The sequence below is a fragment of the Fukomys damarensis genome, unplaced genomic scaffold (assembly GCF_012274545.1).
Source record: "Fukomys damarensis isolate Sample0158 unplaced genomic scaffold, DMR_v1.0_HiC HiC_scaffold_5, whole genome shotgun sequence".
NCBI classification, from domain to species: domain Eukaryota; kingdom Metazoa; phylum Chordata; class Mammalia; order Rodentia; family Bathyergidae; genus Fukomys; species Fukomys damarensis.
In genome coordinates, this window is record NW_022900917.1 from 68,623,989 (window position 1) to 68,644,537 (window position 20,549).

The window sequence follows — 20,549 nt, forward strand, 5'->3', positions numbered from 1 at the left end:
TCTGACTTCCTGTGCCAAGCCCAGAAGTTAGGGAAGAGTAAGCAAGCAGCAGCCCTGAGAGTGACTCAGCTTGCACCCCCGCTTGTCCCAGTGTCCCACAAAGATGACTTGCTGGTGATTGTTGTCATTCAAGGATGTGTCTATGAAGTTCTCTATAGGGAACAGGAATGTGGACGTTACAGTAGACTTCTGCAGTAAGTCTACAGTCTCCTGTGAGGCACTACAACACAAGTCAATAAACAGTAAAGATGAAATGGGAGTTAAAGAGAATGTGGTCTTGGGGCTGATCAATGCTGCTCTGGGCAGCAAAGACAAGGGGACACCAGGGGCACCCAGTGTTTTATTGACTTACAAGCATGGGAAGATAAGAGGGGAATGCTTTGAAGACATCTAGTGACACAGTGTGAAGTGCCTGGAAGTGTCTGGCTGGGAGCATCTGGTGATGGCTGATATGCAGGCAGGGATGGCTGATATGCAAAAAGGGATGTAAAGGAGGAAGGCACTGTTTGTCTTGCCTGGAAAGATCAAAGCGTGCTGGACTGGATTGAAATTAACCAGAGTCTGCTAATACTTGGCAGATATGTCTGCTACAGTTCTCCTGGGAAGAATGCAACTACTGGGATCAGCGCAGAGGCACCTGTACAAGGGGGTGACTCTGGAAAACAACATCCTGTTATCTATGGGGTATCATTGTACTAAGTCTGATTTAATCTTCAAGTTGGAGCAAGGAAAAGAGCCATGTTAACAAATGCCAAAATCTCTACTCTGAGCTGTGCAGGTAGACTGGGGAGAACAGTACCAGAAAAATCAAGATGAACTTGAAAATGTTCAGAGAAGATATGCATGCAATATGTTTGGAAAACTTCATCTAAGCAAAACCCATATTTCTTCAAAACAAAGACTCCACAAGTATGGCACATATAGGAAAAATATGACCCCCAAACTCAGATTTAAGCAGAAGTTATATGAGAAAGAATCCCAATAAATTTCGTGGTTATGAGGAGTCATATTTTCTTAAATATCAAAAAGTTCATGGTATAGAGAAAACTGTGCAATGAATGTAGCAAAGCTTTTTATTGTAAGTCACGGCTCATTGTACATCTCAGAATCTACAAGGGGAGAAACCTTTTGAATCTACCAAATGTGAGAGAAAATTCAGTACTTGTCAGAGAGTTCACATAGGAGAAAAGCCTTATTTGTGTAGTGAATGTGGAAAAGTCTTCTCTTTCACAGCTCATTGTCCACCAGGAAGTCCACACCGGAGGGAAACCTCATGAGTGCAGTGAGTGTGGGGACTACAGTTGGAAATCTCAGCTTATTTTACCCCAAAAAAGTCACACGAGTGAATCCCAACAAATGCAGCAAATATAAGGAAGCCTTCCAATTTAAGTCCCTATTTGTTGTACATCAGAGAAGTCATACAAGGAGTGAAACCACGTAAGTACAATGAGTGTGGCGAGGCCTTTAGGAGCAAGTCCTTACTTCTAGTTCATGTCAGTATGCATACAGGAGAGAATCCCTATCAATGCAGTGGGAAAGCCTTCAGCATGAAGACAAGTTCATCAAGTGCATCAGGGACTCAACGCAGGAGACAATCCCTGTCAGTGCAGCAAGTGCAGGAAAGTATTTGTGGGGAAGGAGAAGCTCACTGCTCATCTGTGAGCCCGTGAAGGAGAGAAGCTCTAGGGATGCAGTAAGTATGGGAAGTCCTTCAGCAGCATGTCCTTCCTCATTAAAATTATTCACAGGATGATGTCAACGGGGGAGAAACCCCACGAGTGTGACTTGTGTGGGCAAGCTTTCTGTGGGAAGTCACAGTTCATCATTACCAGAGAACTCAATGGAGAAACCCAATGAGTGCAATGAGTATGAGTATGAAAAAGCTTATCCCAGAAAGGCTTTTCTTCAGATTCATCAGAAAACTCACTCAGGAGAAAAATCTTTTAAATTCAGTGAGTGTGGAAAAGCCTTTCCTCAAAATGCTTATCAGTGAACACCAGAGAGTTCACATAGGAGAGAAATTACAGAAGTGCTCTTAGAGTGGGAAGTCCTGCTGGAATTCAGAGTTTCGCATAAATGCATAGGGGGACATCTGAGTGAAAAAGTAAGTGTTAGAAGCTTTCTCACAGAGGCTGATATCCAAAGGCCCTGGAGGCTAGTGCAGACTAAGTTATAGGTAGAAGGTCCTAAAAACAGACACACACCAGTAAGTCAAGTGAGTGAGAGCAGACTTTTCCATGGTGGTGTGTGGTCTTTTTGTTTTGTTTTAATATGTAAATAAAGTAAATAGGACCACAAGGAACTTATTCTGAAAGTTAAGAGCTATTTGTGCGACTTTCCCTAGTTCACACTGAATAAAAATTTTGTTTATTATTATTATTATTATTGGTACCGGGGATTGAACTCTAGTCCTTGCACTTGCGAGGCAGAGCTAAGTCTCTGGCCCATGGTATTCTAACTTTAATATACAGTAACTAGTTATATATATATATTTGATAGTTGACAGTATATCTTCCATACTCCAAATTAAATGCTAAATATAAAAATACTAAACTGATTTTGACTTTAATGATTATGATGATAAATCTGACGCTACCTTGATGGCAAAGAAAAATATAAACTTCAATTAGATCCCGGCCTTAAGAGGACTGACAAATGAGAAAAATAAGGATCGCAATAGGCGAGAATCACGTTACCAAAAAGAAAACCACCTACACACTTCCTCTGGACCGGCTCTCTAAGAGTTAAGATCAACAAGAGCTGGCCATCACTGCTTCCTAGGCAGGCCCCAGCAGGGCCAGCGCGGGAAGATGACGTACTTCCGGCCTGCCTTCCGGGTTTGGTAGCTCAGTACTTGGGGTTGGCGAGATCTGAGGCGGTGGGGTCTTCTTGCTCCGGGTCCGCTGGGGTTGTTAAGGGTGCCGAGCTCCGCGAGTGCGGCCCCCAGAACGGCGAGTTCCTCCTGAGGGAGAAGGGAGCCGCGGGCGGCGGGTAGCAAAGGTGAAAACTGCACCGCCCAGGCTGCGGGGTACGACCCGGAGAGGGACCCGGCTGCCTGTAGGAGCGAAGGCCCAGCGTGTCCCCAGCCTGCGCGGTGCTGCTCACAAAAGCTTGTGGGCTATGGAAACGCTTGTTCCTGGAGCTTCACCCGCATTGTACCCCAGCGCTGAGCTTCAGGCAGTGCGTTTTCTCCAGAGGGCTAATTCAAAGCGCAGCCCCGTCCGGTAGCGGTGAAAACGGCCCTGTCTGTAGAGCCAAATCTTAAGGACACACTTTTGATACCACTTGTGCCCTGAATTTGCTCCTGTTTTGCAGAGTCATTGATCTAAGGGCGCATTCACGATCAAATTTAATAAATAATATCTTAGGGAAAATAGTGGAACGGGAGTCTGTTGCAAAGACTTTTTTTTGGTAACTACTTTGATAGAAACATATTACTTAGCAAAACATGACTTGCTTTTCTCCAGTTCAGGTGCATTTTTTCACTCAAACCCTGGGGATGTGTGAATTTGTACTACTTTCACTTTTATAACGGACCCCTAGTTGCTAAGGGCTTACAGAATGCCAAACCACTGTGATATAAAGTTTGAGAGTCGATCTGGTAATAAATACAGTCAATAAAGGTGCTCTTTGCAGACAATTTGTACTTGGAGATTATGCCCAGTGCTATTTCCTTTCATAATAGATGGTGTGAGTCAACCGACAACCCTGGAGTTCAGTCCTGCTTACCATTTTGTGATTGTGTAAATTTAAGAGGAGTTTCTCAATGCCCGTTTATCTCGAAGGCTTATCTGTAATGTTTTTACAGATAATTAAGATTGTTCAATACATTAGGCTCTTTGTGAGAATTATATGAGAAATATGTGCAAGTTTGGTACTAGGCACACAATAGGCCCTAGTAGGGTAAAGATTATACTGGTTTTTGTTTTTTATATGGATGCCATTGTATGTCCTCTTAGGCTTTTATTTTTGCTCAAGTTATGTTCTTTAATTCTGATGTGAATGCCAAGTCTATATATACAACTGCCTTGCAGTGCTAGGTCAGAGATTTTAGTTCTTTAAAGAGGTCAAGGATTATAGTAAAGTGTAGGCTGAAATGGATGTGATCGGGATAGAAACTAAGAGCAAGAAAGAAAGAGGTTCCTCATTTCACCTTTTTTATTTAGGGGTTATTGGCATTATTAACAGTCCCATTCTGTCTTAATTTCTGGTTACTGTTTATATACATATTTAAATTTCCTTTGAAACGGACTTCAAAGATTTCTTCTGCCAACAGCTGAGTTACTCTTGAAACTGAAAGTGCTTTCTCTTCTTTAGCTTCCTTTGCCTGCATATTGATTCCTTGAAAGTGTTTCTAAGGTATGAATGGACAATGTGTATTTGTATATATTCTATCTTTGCAGCTTGGTCCTTAGACCTTTCATGTGAAGAGTTACAGTGCATAGTAATATCAATTATATAATTTAAAAATGATTCTTAGATAAGTCATTATTTGCATATGGTATAAGATTTTTAGGCAAGGAACATGTTTCATATTTTCAGTACATTTCATAGAATATTGTATGTCTACAATTGTTAAATTGCAGTGGTTGGAGAGAAGGAATAAATTTTAACAAATACTTCCAGACATGACCCCTATTTCCTTCTACAGGATTTGGAATCCTAAACCTGGCTGTGATCATTGTGATGGAGCAAGGACAAGAATTGTTGGTCTCAGATTCTAAAGGCCTCATGAAGAGGGAGAATTTGAAAAGGTCCTTTACAGGTGAGGGATCAAGATGATGATCTGAACCCTTAGGAAATTTGTTAGAAGATGAGCTAGAAATTATGGAGGATAAAACAGGATATTAGAATGAGTCAAACCTTAATTTTCTGGGGATTTAGCTCAGTGGTTCTACTGCCTGCCTCGCAAGCACAAGGTCCTGGGTTCAGTCCCCGGTATAAAACCAAGCAATCAAACAAAAAAACCCTGTCACAAGCTGCTAATTCAGCCTCAGTTTTCTCATCTAAGATTTAAGAAAATGAATAATAATGTCAACAAATATTTTATGCAAAACTCCTGTTCTTAACAAATAGTGGTTGCTGTTGTTATCTTTGTAGTTGCTTATAACTTAGCTGTTGTCTAGTTTTTCACTTAAGATGGGATCCTGTTCCATTTTATCTCCACTGAGGTCCCCTTTTGCTGTGGTATGTCTTACAGGATAGTTTAATACATTTGTTTTTAGATTGATGTCTTCCTTGGCAATTGCTAACAATGGTTCAGTACTTCAGATATTAATAACAGTTGTTAATAAGGACAATAAATTTCTCCTGCTTCTAGTGAACACATACAGTAAAAAAAGTGAAACTAGTTTTAAAAACTTTTATATAGAATAATTCATGAGATTTTACATTGTTATTCCCTCTCTTCCACTGCAATTCAGAATTTTCTTTTCAGGTAGAGATTAGGGAGTATGTCTAGAATATTTGTTTATTCTTGCAGGATATGAAAGTGAGAATAATTTGGGAATTGTTCAGCACAATAATCCTAAGGCAGATAAGCTTAAAGACAGAGCTTCAAAATGGTCTAAAAGACATGGCCCACAAAATTCTAAGCATGAAGATACAAAAGAAATGCTGTTGACATTATCCCAAGAAGATGGGATTTTGGCTCAGAATTCATCTGAGAATGATGGCAAGTCAGAGATTTGGGGAAATTCTACAGGGAAAGAGGAGGAGAAGCCCAATCAAGGTGTAGTGGACCTAGGACAACATGCCAATGCCTCTATCCAGCAGGGGGGGAAACCCTACAAATGTTCCCAGTGTTGGAAAAGCTTCAGTAGTAGTTCTCATTTGCGTACTCATCAGAGGACTCACTCAGGAGAAAAGCCTTATAAATGCTCTGAGTGTGGCAAATGCTTTTGTAACAGTTCACACCTGATTCAGCATCTGAGAACACACACAGGGGAGAAGCCTTACCAGTGTGGCGAATGTGAGAAAAGCTTCAGCAATACCTCCCATCTTATTATCCATGAGAGAACTCACACAGGAGAGAAACCCTATAAATGCCCTGAGTGTGGGAAGAGTTTCAGTAGCAGTTCTCACCTTATTCAGCATCACAGGTCACATACAGGGGAAAAACCATACGAGTGTCCTGTCTGTGGAAAAGGCTTCAGCTATAGTTATGTTCTAATAGAACATCAGAGGACTCACACTGGAGAAAAGCCTTATGAATGTCCAGACTGTGGGAGCAGTTTTAGTCAGAGTTCCAGCCTGATTCGCCACCAGCGGACACACACAGGTGAGAAGCCCTACAAATGTCTTGAATGTGGACGAAGCTTTGGTTATAATTCTACTCTAATAAAGCATCGGAGAATCCATACAGGAGAAAAATCATGTCACTGTGCAGACTGTGGAAAGAATTTTAGTCGAAGTTCAAATCTTATAACTCACCAGGAGAGGCACACAGGAGAGAAATGCTATGGAGGTTCTAAAAATGGAGAAAGTTTGCATCAGAACTGCAGTATGATAGAAGAGTACAGAGGAGAGAAGCCATATAAATGCTGTGAATGTGGAAAGAGTTTTGGCCTTAGCACCCATCTCATTAGACATCAGAGGACACATACAGGAGAAAAGCCTTACAGATGTTCTCTTTGCTGGAAGACTTTCAGTCAGAGTTCTGCCCTGGTGATTCATCGGAGGACCCACACAGGAGAGAAACCTTATAAGTGTCCTGATTGTGGTGAGTGCTTCAGTCAAAGCTTTAACCTTAATAGGCACCGGAGGATCCACAAAGGAGAAAAACCTTATAAATGTGCTGACTGTGAGAAATGCTACACAAGAAGTGCCTACCTCACTCAGCATCGGAAAATTCACATAGAAAAGTCTTTTGAGTCTCCTAAAGTGGTGGATTTTCCTCATGAACTGACTTGGAAAAGCTGTTAGGGGAAATGGCCTACTTCCATTCACTTTCAGTCTCAAATCCACCTTCCTGACTCCCTGAAATTGCTTAGTTTTGTTTGGTTTTGTTTTCCATTACTGAACCATTACAGTTAAGGTCCATCAAACATCTGTAGTAATTGTGATCTAAAGTTTATTTGGTATAAAAAGTCAACCTTTCAGGCCACCAGACTATCAGATCTGTCCAGTGAGAGACACCGATAATAATGAAAGTAAAGGAGATTTTTTTTTTTTTTTGAAACTTAGAAATAGCTTCAAAGGAAAATACAAAGAGTAACCCTAGGAGTAAGCAAAAGGCCATGTGAGAACTTGAAGCTAGGAGTGCCAATGAATTACCTTATTTTTTACCTCACTGAGTGATGATAATTACTAGCTTCAAGTCTTTGCCCAGTGAAATAGTCTTTTTGAACAAATAATGTTATTTTGTGTCTGTTTTATTAAATTTTAAGAGTGATTTTTTGCATGTGTTTTTATTTTCTAAAAATTGAACTGTACTGTCCACTATTGCAGCCTTTAGCCATCTTTAGCTATTTAAGCATATTAGTAATTAACATTTAATGAAATTTAAAATAGTTACTTAGTTGCACTAGCCACCTACTAAGTACTCAGCCACATGTGACTAGAGGCTACTATACTGGACATCATAGAAAGTTCTTTCAAGAGCATTGCTCTTAACAGACTCATATTTTTATTAAGAGTAGGAATATGCTCTAGTGTTTTTTGTTTTCCAAAAGAAAGTGCAATTGAATAGAAATGAGATTGAGTTTCTAAAGCACTAAGTCAAGAGATTGGGTATTTCAGCAATTGTATGTTTATGTTAAATCAATCATATTATCTAGTGATGATCTCATTGTCTTGACCAAAGCCAGAATAGTACGTAGGATCTTGCAATTGGTTCTTTGATTTTTTGACATCTTTCTGTAAGTTTTCTAAAGCCTAGTCATATCAGAAACTGGGTTTTTTTTTTTTTTTGTAATTAACCCACCCACTCTGAGCCAGTGTTCAAGGACAATTTGCTTTTGAACAGCAGGATTCCTTAGCTCTAGGATTTCCAGTTTTCCTCTGCTTTTGATGTCTTTGGTCTGTGGATCTGTTGAGACATCATCCTCTGTTCTATGGGAATGGTCTTTGGAAAGTGTTAGATATATCCTAGTCCTCCTCTCCCATTTTTTCCTACTAGTGCAAAAGGTATATGTATAGGAAGGTCAGGACTCTGCATTGCCCAGAATTTCATCAGTATTGAAAATTATGTTTTTTTCTACCCTTGTATGTTATAAAGAATATGTGGAGATGGATATTAGGAATTGAGGGCCAGGCAGGACCAGTTGTGGCTGCTATGAAGGCAGTAGTTGGTGGGTAATGGATTTGCATGAGTATTATTTACTTCCTGGTTGTGGTACTCTAGATACTGGTGAGGCAGTTGTGTCTTTTTGTATTGTTAAATGATTGAAAAATAAAGCAAAACTAGCAAATATTTAAGTAGTTGGGAGTAATTTTCTGCTTTCAGAAAAGCGAATACATTTTTGGGCATCATTGGCTTTTATGCAGCTGTCACCCATGTGTCTTTTTACTTTTCTATATTATCTCAAGTTATCCTAGATTGTAATATCTCAGGATGAGTTTTTACGGTATTTTTTTCTTATCACAGACAGCTAAGTGTTCAGTTAATGTTTGATAAATAAATTATTGGTTTGCTTTTGAGGCTGAGATTCAATTGCAAGGCAACAGCTATGGGATTTTGGTAAATCATCAGTGGAATAATCTATGGCATGTAAACCACTGAGGCTCAGTTCCTTTATCTATAAAATTAAGATAATGATTGCCTTCCAAGGTTGCTGTAAGGATTAAATAAATGTTTGCAAAGCTGCTAACGCAGTATTTAAAATATAAGAGGTTCTCAGAGGTAATGGTGTTAAGTGCAACAAATTAAAAAATGCCATCCATGTATTTTAAGTATAAAAATAGCAATACAACTCCAAACTTGTTCTACTTGGAGATTGTGATCCATCTTAGGACAAGACTATCTTGTATTTTAAGGTTGTAGACTATAAAAAACATTCTTATTTACTATACGTGTAAGAAGCTAATAACAGCAGGAGGTATTACTGGATTTTTTTTGTTGTTGTTTTTTGTGAAACAAAGGATTTGGTCTTAGCAAAGAGTAGGGTTGGAGATTTAGCTCAGTGGTTCCTCCGCCTGCTTCACAAGCACAAGGTCCCGAGTTCAATCCCCAGTACCAAAAAATAAATAAATAAATAAATAAAAGGAAAGAGCAAAACAGCAAGTGCAAATCTAAATGTATTTGCAGAAGAGATTAATAACAGGAACATATATGTCCTATCATTAACTGCCTGCATTATCTTTTATAACTACTGACAATTATATAAAACCTATTTCACACCCTTGACATGAACAAGAATATAAATTTCACGTTTTTGTATAGATGAAGACAGGCTTTGTTAATGTAATTTGGCTAGAATCCTTTGGATAGAAAATGAAGAAAACAGAAAAGAACATTGTTCCCTTTGATGAAGAACATAACATAGTCAAATTTAGTCCTATTGGTGCTTTTGCCTCAGTTTTATCAGCAAGAAGGCTCTTTGTTTAGCTTTATGAGAAGTAAATATTTGTGTTTGTGTTTTGTGTTTCTCTTGGTGACACAAGGGATTCCATGGACCATGAATAAAGAAAGCATCCTTATTTATAAATGAATATTATTTTTCATCATTTAGTCTATGAATTTCTTTTTGGGTTAAATGTGTTTCTTGTATACAACATTGTTGGCTTTTGTTTCTTGATCCATTCTGCCAGTATGTGTCTTTCAAATCAATCAAGACCATTGAAATCGAGGGTTATTACCAAAAGATAATGAGTTATTTCTCTTGTTGCATTATTTCCCTGTTGCTGATTCCCTTTCTTTCCCTTTTAACTGCTCACCCTATCAGTACATTCATTCTGTTGGACATTTGCCTTATTAGCTTCTATGTCTCTTTCTGGGATGTTGTTGAGAATTTTTTTGGAGTACTGGTTTGGTTGTCATGAATTTCTTCAGGTCCTTTTTTTCATGGAAATACCTTATTTCTTCATCAGTCTGGAAAGATGGTTTTGCAAGATAGTCACAGTCAGAGTTGGAAGTTATTTTCTTGTAGGACTTGAGATACTTCAAGTTCATCTGGCCTTTAAGGTTTGTGTTGAGAAGCCTGCTTTGATTCTAGTATGTTTTTCTGTCTAGGTGATTTGTTGCTATTCTCTAACAGCTTTTAAAATTTGATTCTTATGTGTTGGACATCAGGGATTTTCACTGTAATGTATTGTGGAGAGATTGTTTTCTAATCATGGCTATTGGAGTTCTATATGCCTTGTTTATCTGTATGTTAAATTCCTTCCCATATTTGAAAATCTTTTTTGCTATAATTTCTATAAATAGGTTTTTATTCCCTTTTTACTATATTCTAATTTTTCACTAATTCCAATTAATCTTAGATTGATCTTTCTATCATCTAACAGCTGTTGGATCCAGTTTTCTTTTCTTTCTTTCTTTTTTTTTTTTTTTTTTGTTTGTGGTCAATATAACTCAGGACCTTGCACTTGTAAGGCAGGCCTGATGCCACTGAGCTAAATCCTCAGCCTAAAGAGATCTCGTTTAGATTCAGTGTTGGTAACACTCTGAACATAGGCCTGAGTTCAAATAGGTCTGTGCCTATCCTCATGTAACATTATTTGGACTTGGATCCTTTTTTTTTTTTTTTTTTTTTTTTTTTTTTTTTTTTTGGTAGTGGTGATCAAACTCAGGACCTTTGCACGTGAGGGAGGTGGTGGAACCACAGAGCTAAATCCCCAGCCCCTTGGTAATTTTCTTTAATTGATCACCAGCACAGTTTTGATACTTTGTCCTCACATTGGTCACTTCTTTTTTGTCTTTTTTACATTGGTTGCTTCTGCTGCCCATATTTTCCATAGAATTTTTAAACTCCTGAACTTGTTTGGTGCCTTTTCATGGACTCTAATTATTTTCTATGCTGGATATTCATGTGTTGCATTGCTTTGTTTAGTTTAGCTAGCTTTTTATTAGTGTCTTCTGTAGACATGCTAATTTGTTTATTGGGATGATTCGCTGTTTATATTCTTTGAATTCAAAAAACACCTTATTGATTTTTTTTTTTTTAATGTCCTCTGTTGTCTTTTCAGAGAACTTGACTTTGTATCTTTAGATTCCCTTACTCTCAGTGCCCCTGTGGTTCAGCTTTGGGCGAGAAGGGAGTTTTTAGAGGAATTTTATTGCCTTGTCTACTTATGTTTCTTTCTTTTTTTCTTTTTTTTTTTTCTGTGCTAAGGCTTGTAGGCTGATTCTAGGAGAAGACTTTGTTCCTAGTGTGGAGACCTCTTTAGTTAGTGTCTACTTTTCAGATGTACTCTGGGCATGCCTCACCTTAGGCCTTTGCTTCTGTCCCAGAATCCCCCCACTTCCATTTATTTGGCTAGGGAGGCTGCAGTGCATTTGGCTCAGTACCAGGGATCAAACCTGGGACCTTATTCTTGCAAGGCAGTCAGTGGAACCACTGAGCTAAATCCCCAGTCCATAATAAGATATCTGTGATCTTTTTTTTTTTATACTGGGTATCGAACTTGGAACCTTGTGCTTGTGTGGCAGGTGGCGGCACCACTGAGCTAAATCCCCGGTCTAGGCTGCAGTATTGTTAATGACACTAAGGCCATTTAGGTATTGTCATAGAGAGAAAAACAGATGATAGCAACAGCTCTGTCATCTAGCTGTCGTAATAAAATAAGCAACAATAATAGAGTCAAATACAAACTGTATATTGACATACCCTAAGAACCAATAACGTACTACCTTTCACACACTCCCACCAGTTTGAATTTCATGTATGACTGTACCATCAGGAGGCTTGTGTTACTGGTGGTTCAAATAGATCTAATCACTTTTATCAGTCTTTTTACTAATAAAGTAATTAAAAGTGTAGAAAGAACCAAATCTATTTGCTTGAATTTGAATAATTACTGCTCAAATATAAATATGAATTAATAGTATACCAATTTAAAAATCACTACAGTAGCAGCAAATTTACTTCATTAAATTAAAATAAATTTATTTATATCCATGAATTTCTTTAAAATGTTTTATACATAAAGACAACTGACTTGTGTAGAGTATGCAAAATGTCATAATACACACAAGTTAGCTATATAACATCAGATGATTGAATTCAAACCAGAGCCACCTGACAAGATATACAAATTATAGCCCTGTTGTGGATATGTTAAGCAGAGAAAAGAGATCTATGATTATTGTATAAAGCCTAAAACAAAATATTGACCTATAGTAAGTATACTAAATAGGACAGTTTTATCTCTACCCTGATAAAACAATATTCAACTGTAATAGCATATAGTTAACCATCTAAAGATTCATAAAGCTTAACTAGTTACACTAGTAAAGATAGAGGGTATGGGGAATGGGAGCATGAAAAATGTAAAATTTTTAAAATTAGCAGTGGAAGATGAGATGAGAAAAGTGAAGTGCAGGATCCTATTAAGAAGTAAAAGGAAATTAATGATATTAGCCCAATATAACAACAACAACAAAAAAGAACAAAAAATTAGCAAACTAAATGAAAAACAAAAGAAAAATGAAGGGAAAAATTGAGAGAGAAGAAAAAATCAAGGCAAAATTTAAAAAAGGGAGGAAACCCTGTAAACATTACACCGGGGATTGAACTTGGGTCCTTGCGCTTGCAAGGCAGGCCACTTCTTTATATTTTCAAATGAGTGGTTTTCTGTCAGGTTCTACAGTCTTGAAATCCAGCAGTCCTCTCTGCCCAGCTTTATAGCCTGTGGGTTTGTGCGCATTCCCCCCACCCCCAACTCCAGAGACCCCACTGTGCTGGAAACCCCACACCATGGCACCGGGGATTGAACTTGGGTCCTTGCGCTTGCAAGGCAGGCCACTTCTTTATATTTTCAAATGAGTGGTTTTCTGTCAGGTTCTACAGTCTTGAAATCCAGCAGTCCTCTCTGCCCAGCTTTATAGCCTGTGGGTTTGTGCGCATTCCCCCCACCCCCAACTCCAGAGACCCCACTGTGCTGGAAACCCCACACCATGGCAACCATTCATTGGTAAACAGTAAGCAATCAGACCACAGGGGGATATAAGTGTGGGGGGTGTGCTCAAGCAGACCACTGGATTCTGTTCCATCAGTTTCAGATCCAGCCTCCTTTGAAAGCCACAACTGGCAAAACTAGGTACAGGGCCCCATGTCCTTCCTTGTCAGAGCTTGAACTCAGGATCTCTGTGTAACTCTCAACTCCTCCATGTCTGTCTCCTGTGACTGTCATCCAGGCACTGTGGTATGGTAACACTGGAAATCCTGGAGTGAAGCTGTAGTTATGCTCAGTCCCGAAAAATCAACCCCTTCCCAAAATGGTGCCTGATTATAATCTCTCTGGCAATATGGTGGGCACTGTACTGGGTTTCTTCTCTAACTGTCCTGCTGTGAAGGAGTCACTCTTGGAGTAAAACCCCACAACTGTTTCTGCAGTTTACAAAAGCTGTGAGCTTCTCTTGGAGCTGATGCTGCTGGCCAGGTTTATTATTTCTTCCTAGAGCTGCCTACTCTCTCTCAGGCCATTGGTCTAGTCCATGATTAGGTTGGTTGGCTTGTCAGTATCTGTGTGGACCTGTGCTGAGAACCAAAATTCAGAGCTGGCTGGGAACTGGCAGTTTGATGTGGCCAGGGCACTGAATCCAGAGTTGGCTGGGTGTGGGTGCCATGGGCATGGCCACCCTCACCTAGATACTATTTTTGTAACCCAGAGCCTGAGAGGCCGAATTAATTTTGGTTGAGGAGACCAGTAGATGAAGCCTAATCTCAACATTTCCTCGGCCTTCTTTAACATATTTATTTCGTTCAGCCCACAGAGATGGGCTAATTTGGAAGTGAAAGTCACTGTCCTGAAAGTCTGTGTGTATCCTCACACAGAAATCTTAAAATGTTCTGATTGCTCAGAATTCTAAGGAAATGAAACCTTAGACTTTCAGGCTTTGTAGGACTGGTTCCAAACTGGTTTCAAAATCAGGTTTTATTCATTTACTGGCTTTTTACTCTGTACTCTCATACAATTTGGCAAGCAGTAAATGAGGTGAGGTCCTTAGCATGTCATAGGTATTAAAAAAATAATTGACTTTCTTTCCTGCCCATCTTAATTTTCTCCTTATTTTGCCAAAATATTCTCCAGGCACAGATATGTTTAATCATTTTTTGGATTGAATATTTTTAGCTTTCTAAAATAGAGATATTAATAACACTTGGTTCCTGGGTTTGTTGTGAGGAAGACCAAAGAGATAAGGTAATTTGTTTAGCATTGCTATAATCACTCTATTAGTTGTTACCAATATCATCATAAAGTGGCCCTAGACTGTCAGGGGTTTTAGGATCATCTTAGAGGAAGCCCTCTTTCTTCCAGTGATGTTGGTGTCTGTGAGGTAAAAAAATAGTGCATCTTTTTGTTACTGGTTATCCTATGAGCATGAAAAGACATGAGTAGCAGTGTATAGCAAATTGTTTGAGAGGCCAACATGTAACATTATTATTGTAATATGGCAGTATACTGCCTACCTTGCATTCCTTTATTTCCTTACTTCTTTTTTGTTTTCTGTTGTCTTCCTCTCAGGACCTAGCCTTCTCTGTCTTGTACATCCATATACTAACAGAAATTTAGGCTCCCCACAATCCTTTAGTTTGTTCCCTTTGCCCTTTTCTCTGCCAGTGACTTAGAATCAAAGTCAAAGATAAAGATGGTTCAAATGGCTTATTATGAAGATACACATGGAAATAGCGTAATTGATATATTAGTCCATTTTGTTGCAGTAATAAAACGCCTAGGCCTGGGTACTTTATAAAGAAAAGAGGTTTATTTTATTTAGTTCACAGTTTCAGAGGCTGAAAGTCCAAGATTGGGCAGACCCATCTGCTTTTTGACTCTGGTAAGAGCCCCCGGGCTGCATTACAGTGTGATGAAGATAGAAGGGAAGTACAACATACAGAAGCAGCTAAGTCTGTAGGCTGGCCCTGCTGGGTAATAACCCACTCTTGTGAAAAGCCTTCTGAGGGTGATGTTTCTGTGACTACCTTGCACGAAGCCCCATGTCCTAAAGTTCCACCACTTCACCTGCCACGCTGGAGACCAGGTATTCAGGACATGAAGCTTTGGGAGATATACTCACACTATATCCAAACCACAGCACCCTAGAGTCATGACATGATGGGCATATAGCCACTCACAGGTAGTGAGATGCTAAGACAACTGGGTTGCTCATCTAGAATTGCTTGACTCTGATAAAACTGATAGACATTCTAAGATTTGATAGACTGAAGGATGGAGTAGCAGCCTGGTTTCAAAATGACCATGATTGGGACTGGGGATTTAGCTCTGGCAATACGCCTGCCTTGCAAGCTCATGGTCCTGAGTTTGATTCCCTCGTACAAAACAAAAACAAAAACAAAAAACCCCAAGATTAATTTTGAGACATACTGTTCTGGTTTATATCTAGAGGTCCTCCCAAAGCCTCATGCACTCAGGTGGAGCTTTGGGGAGGTAACTGGATCATGGGTGTAAGAAACTCATCACTGATGAGCTTAAAGTTGGTTTTAATATTGAGAGGAGAAGCCTGGTTGGAAGAGGTGGCCACTGTGGGCATGACCTGGAAAAGTCTGTCTCCCTCCTCCTGCTTTGATCCTTCGATGCTTCCTGCTACCCTGCCATGGACTGTTTCTCCTCTGTGATGACCCTCTGCCTTGCTGCCCTGCCTTAGAGCCAGCTGACTATGGACTGAAACCTATAAAATGTGAGCTGAAATACACTTTTCTTTCTTTAAATTTGGGTGTTGGGTATTTTGTCATAACAAGGAGAAAGTAATTAAGAAGCATGCTAAATAATGAATAATCAATAAGAAAATACTGGCTGATTAGACTTCTAGACATAAGGCGAAGATTTTTCCCCTGAACATTGCTTATTTTTCTAAGTACTGGGGATGGAACACAGGGCCTTCACATTAAGCTTCATCCCCAGCCTTTTTTCATTTTTGTTTTTTTAGACAGGGTTTCACTAAGTCATTAAGTTACCCAGGGGGGCTAAACTTGAGATCTTCTTGCCTTAGTTTTCCAAAAACACTTAGATTATAGGCATGTGCTGTACCTGCCTAGTATTGCCTATTTTGATCATTAAAGTAAAACTTGCTGGGGCTGGGGATTTAGCTCAGCGGTTCGGTGGCCTGCCTTGCAAGCGTAAGGACCCGAGTTCAATCCCTGGTACCAAAAAAAAAAAAAAAAAAAAAAAAAAAAAAGTAAAACGACTCATAATCATTTTTACGGAGATTTCTTACAATGAAAATTCTCAGTTTTTCCCTAAAAATCTCTTATCACAGTTATGAATATTTTTTAAAACTGGATCATATGATTTTGATTTCTTTCTTAATATTAGATCACTTGTCATTTTATCTGTTTTAAAATTATGGTAAGGTTTTTAATGGCTTCAAGATACACTAAATTGATATACCATCATGATTTAAGTTTTAAAAGATTGGATGTTTGTATTGTTTTACTTGTTTGCTATTAAAAATAACATTGCTGTGAATAGGTGGGTTTTTAAAAAATGCATTATTTTGGGTAGTGATTGATTTTACAGTTTTACTTTTTTGGGGGGGTACTTGGGACCAAACTCAGGACCTTGAGCTTGCAAGGCAGGCAGTGGCACCAATGGGATAAATCCTTAGCCCTACAGTTTTGCTTTTTAAAATGTACTTCTTTCATTGTTTCCTTTGAATGAATTCTTAGAAATGAGATTACTGAATCAGAGGACTTAAGTTTTTTCTTTTTCTTTTCTTTTTCTTGAAATAAAGCCTCACACTAGAGTTCAGACTGGCCTTGAACTCATTATGAAGCCCAGGCTGGCCTCAAACTTGCAGCAACCTTCCTGCCTCATCCTCTTGAGTGCTGGGGTTGCAGGTGTGCACCTCCATAAATTGTTTTACAGGCATACTGCTTAACTGATTTCCAGAAATATATATCAATTAACTCAGGTGAAATAATTTTATTAAGCATGCTTTCCTTGGGGAGGAAGAGAAAATCTTACTTTGTAATTCAAGGCCAATACATTACTGTGATAAAAAGTTTCAAGACAGAGGTTTTTGTTTTCAAATAATCTCTTTCCTCACCTCGCTTGGCTAAGGATCAGACAGGATTTAACTTTTGAGTTGAATCATTGTAAGAGCTACTTGGACTTTTTTCTGTTCTGTGTCAGGCAAAATTCCAACTTATGTTCTAGAAGCTGCTTGCTCTATGAACTAGGAAAACAAGACAAGGCCCCGGGTCTGGCAGTACCAAGGGAAGGAATGGTCGAGGAAGGGGCTGTCTGTTTCACTATTTCCACCTCATTGATAAAATGGAGTGCATCTTAAATCTAGGCACTAAGTTTAATTTAGGTGCAGCAGATTATTGAATATCTTTTAGTTTTCAAAATTGATGGTGAGGAACAGGCACCATGGACACTTATGAAGTCTCCAAATTAGCCTGCTTAAAAGAGAACCCTCATCCTTCCAGTCACACTGCCACCAGCAGTGGGAAGTGTGGCTCTTGGTTGCTTGCAGTAAGTGCTGTGCTTGGGGTAAAACACTGCACTGAGGGAAAAGAGGGAAGAGAGCAGCTGTGGTCATTGATACTGAGAGGTTCTACTGGTCCCTCCTAATTCTCCAGGTAATTCCATCTGGTAGCCTCCTTAACCCCTTGTTTAGTTTATAGCTTTTTACCCTATAAAGCAGCATCTTGGCTTTTTTTGAGATGACTTCTGTAATGACTTGTCTGCTTTCTTCTCACTTGACTCTGAACTCCAAAATGACAGGTACTGTTTCTGCTTTGTACATTGCTTTATTCCAGCGAAGCACAGTGCCCAACACAAAGTGTACACTTGATAATACTCATTCCACTGTGTTGGATCGGTGGACAGTCTAGTTATATCTTGATGATCAGTCCTCAAGAAGGAGAGGAAAATAAAACAAGTTCCAAATTAATCCAGTTTTCTCTATCACTTGTAACTAGAATTTGCAAAGGACTGTTAGTGCTGAGAGGTGGGGGGGTAAACAAGAAAATTTTGAGGGTTTTGATCTAATATGTTACAAATAAAAACATTAGTAAAAAAAGAAATGGCTTATTTTACTACCCCCAACCAAAGGTAGGGGGATAAAATGAAGATAGGAAAGGTTATATTCAGTGTATTGTAAAATGTTTACCTATAACAATTGGTGAGTGTTTAAGGAGTGGAGTCCTTTGGACAAAGATAATTACACACTTTGGTGAGCTCCACAAGGAGCTGGAGTCACGAAAATGTGAAGAGAAGGGGACAATGATGATAGTTAATCTGGGACTTAAAAACATGGATAGTTGACAAAAGGGGAGTGTTCATCTGGACTTTACTCAGCATTGAGAATGGCACTTAGAAAGAGGGCGCCTGGTGTGCCAAACCAGGCCAGCAAAGGTAGCAGAGGTGTCGAATCAGGGGAATCGAGATCGCGTTGCTTTTCGTTTGTTTAAGAAAACCAGATTTCCGCATGGAGCAAAAAAATAAAGTCAGACATTCTGAGGTTTGTCAGCTAGATTTGCTGGCCTGGGACTCAGGCTTTGCTGCTCACTAGCCCCATGCTCACTTTTTGTGCGTTGGTTTTCTTGTCAGTGGGACCCAGAACAAGCTCTCAGAACACGGTGTACACACAGGTAGGTTGCTTCCTGCAGGAGATGGGCCTATCCACACATTATTTTGCCAGTCAGTGGCTATTCTACTGGTACAGGTCGCTGATTTCACTTCAAGCCTCACTGACAGATTTCTGTTTTTAAATAAGCTAATTTCAAGCAAGATTTCAAAATTTAGCAGCACTTGATAACATTTAATTCAGTTCAGAAAATACAGGTATTCAGAGCAAGCTTCATGTTGTGTTCCAAATTCAGAATGAAATCTGGAATTGCCCCAAAGATTGAGGTCCCAACACCCTAAGGATCGATCACTTTGTACAGATCAAAACACATGAAGAATGTTTTCAAGAGATTAAAAACTTTGCCCCCTTAATAAAAATCCTCATGATAATCTTGAATACAGGGCAAGCAAGATAATCGTTCTGGTGATAGAGTGTTTCTCCTCTGCTATAGTTGACTATTCAAGCCTCCTGATTTTAGCAATAAGTAGATACCAATAAACACTTTATTGAATTGATTTTTCCAGTTCTTTTTACGTTGATGTATATTTCAAACAACAAATTTTTGGATACCAGTGAAGAATACTGTTGGGGAAAGTCTTCCTTTTATAACAGAAGGGGTACTTATTGATATTGGGGACCCAGCCCTGGTGACACAGCACCAGGGGAGGCTGAGGCAGGGAAATCACAAGTTCAATCCTAACCTGGGCAATTTAGCAAGACAGTCTCAAAAAAGGGATGGGGGAATACAAGATTTTGCGACCAGTTTAACTTTTGGTTTTATCACTTACAAGCTGTGATTTAGTTAAGCAACTTGTGTTAGTGTTCTGTTGCTGTGACAAATACCTGAGATAAGCAACTTAACAGGAGGGAAGGGTAATTGTGGCTCACAGTCAGAGGTTTCACATCCAGGTCACCTGGCCCCTCTGCTTTTAGGCCGGTGGTGAGGTCGTGCGGTACGGGTACTGATGGAGCAGAGGAATCCTGCGCTCCAGTGTGTGGGCTGAGAAGCCGGGGTGATGCAGGAAGAAGAGGTCCACACAGTGTCCCCACGTCCTCTTCAAGGGCTTGACCCACGCCGCTGGCTTTCTTTGGCCCGGCCCACCTCCCAAACCTGGGCTCTCCCAGCCGAGCGCAGGCGGCTGCGGGAAGTTCCAGAGCCTTGTGGTAGCTCCACTCCACTGCTGTAACTTTCATTTTCTCTTTCATAAAGTCAAATTGTCGTGAGGGTCAGTGATGCCTTTAGTGTCCTGACAAATATTAGCAGATATGGGGGAGGTGCAGAGTGACGAGAGGTTTTCCCGAACTCTGCAGAGAACGCCTCTGGCACCAGGTGCCAGGGCTCTGGGTTTCCTGAAGAAGTCGCCGTCTGCCTGGAGAGGAGGAGGCGCTCGGGACTTGTCTGTTCCCGGTCTGGTCTGGTCTGAAAGCTGACTGCTGGCACTGGGCAGGAGGCATCTAGGTCGGGCCTGTCCTTCACTCATTCATTTATTCTGTTCTTTTCATTGAGGATGCGCTAAATGCAAAGCAGCTAGAAGAAAAGCATCAAGCCAGTGCTGAATGACGGTCAGACAGAGCCTTCCTCTGCCGCTGCGGGACGGGGCGGATAAGGCCGACACTCAGCACCTCCCCGACGCGGGCGATCGCGAGGGCCGCGCTTCGTGGGCTGCCCAGGGAAGGGGCCAGGCTGGCAAAGCCTCGAGGCCTCTGCCTGCGGGGCGCTCAGCAAGCGCTTCGGGGGCAGCTCAACCTCAGTCCGTGCGACCGCTCCGCGATCGCGGGTGCAGAGGCGGCCTGGTCTGGCCCGCCCCACCCCACCCTACCCCGCCTGGGGGGTCTACCGGGCGGTCAG

The 20,549-nt window shown here is 40.2% G+C and overlaps 1 protein-coding gene and 1 pseudogene across 4 annotated transcripts in view; both read left to right on the top strand.

Annotated features, from left to right (window-relative positions):
* Znf572 (zinc finger protein 572) overlaps positions 1–9,677 on the top strand; it is a 30,168-nt gene extending 20,491 nt beyond the window's left edge. The window contains exons 1-4 of one of the 4 annotated variants that reach the window (XM_033760852.1): positions 2,834–3,180; positions 4,318–4,359; positions 4,652–4,765; positions 5,483–9,677. In XM_033760852.1, the coding sequence (XP_033616743.1) occupies positions 4,687–4,765; positions 5,483–6,924 (1,521 nt within the window). In that variant the 5' untranslated portion in view covers positions 2,834–3,180; positions 4,318–4,359; positions 4,652–4,686 and the 3' untranslated portion in view covers positions 6,925–9,677. Of the gene's footprint in view, positions 1–2,833; positions 3,181–4,317; positions 4,360–4,651; positions 4,766–5,482 lie in introns of those variants that run through there. The other 3 variants (XM_033760853.1, XM_010611224.3, XM_033760854.1) reach the window with 3 other exon arrangements.
* LOC117284353 lies at positions 387–2,084 on the top strand (annotated as a pseudogene).
* Positions 9,678–20,549: the final 10,872 nt, after the last annotated feature.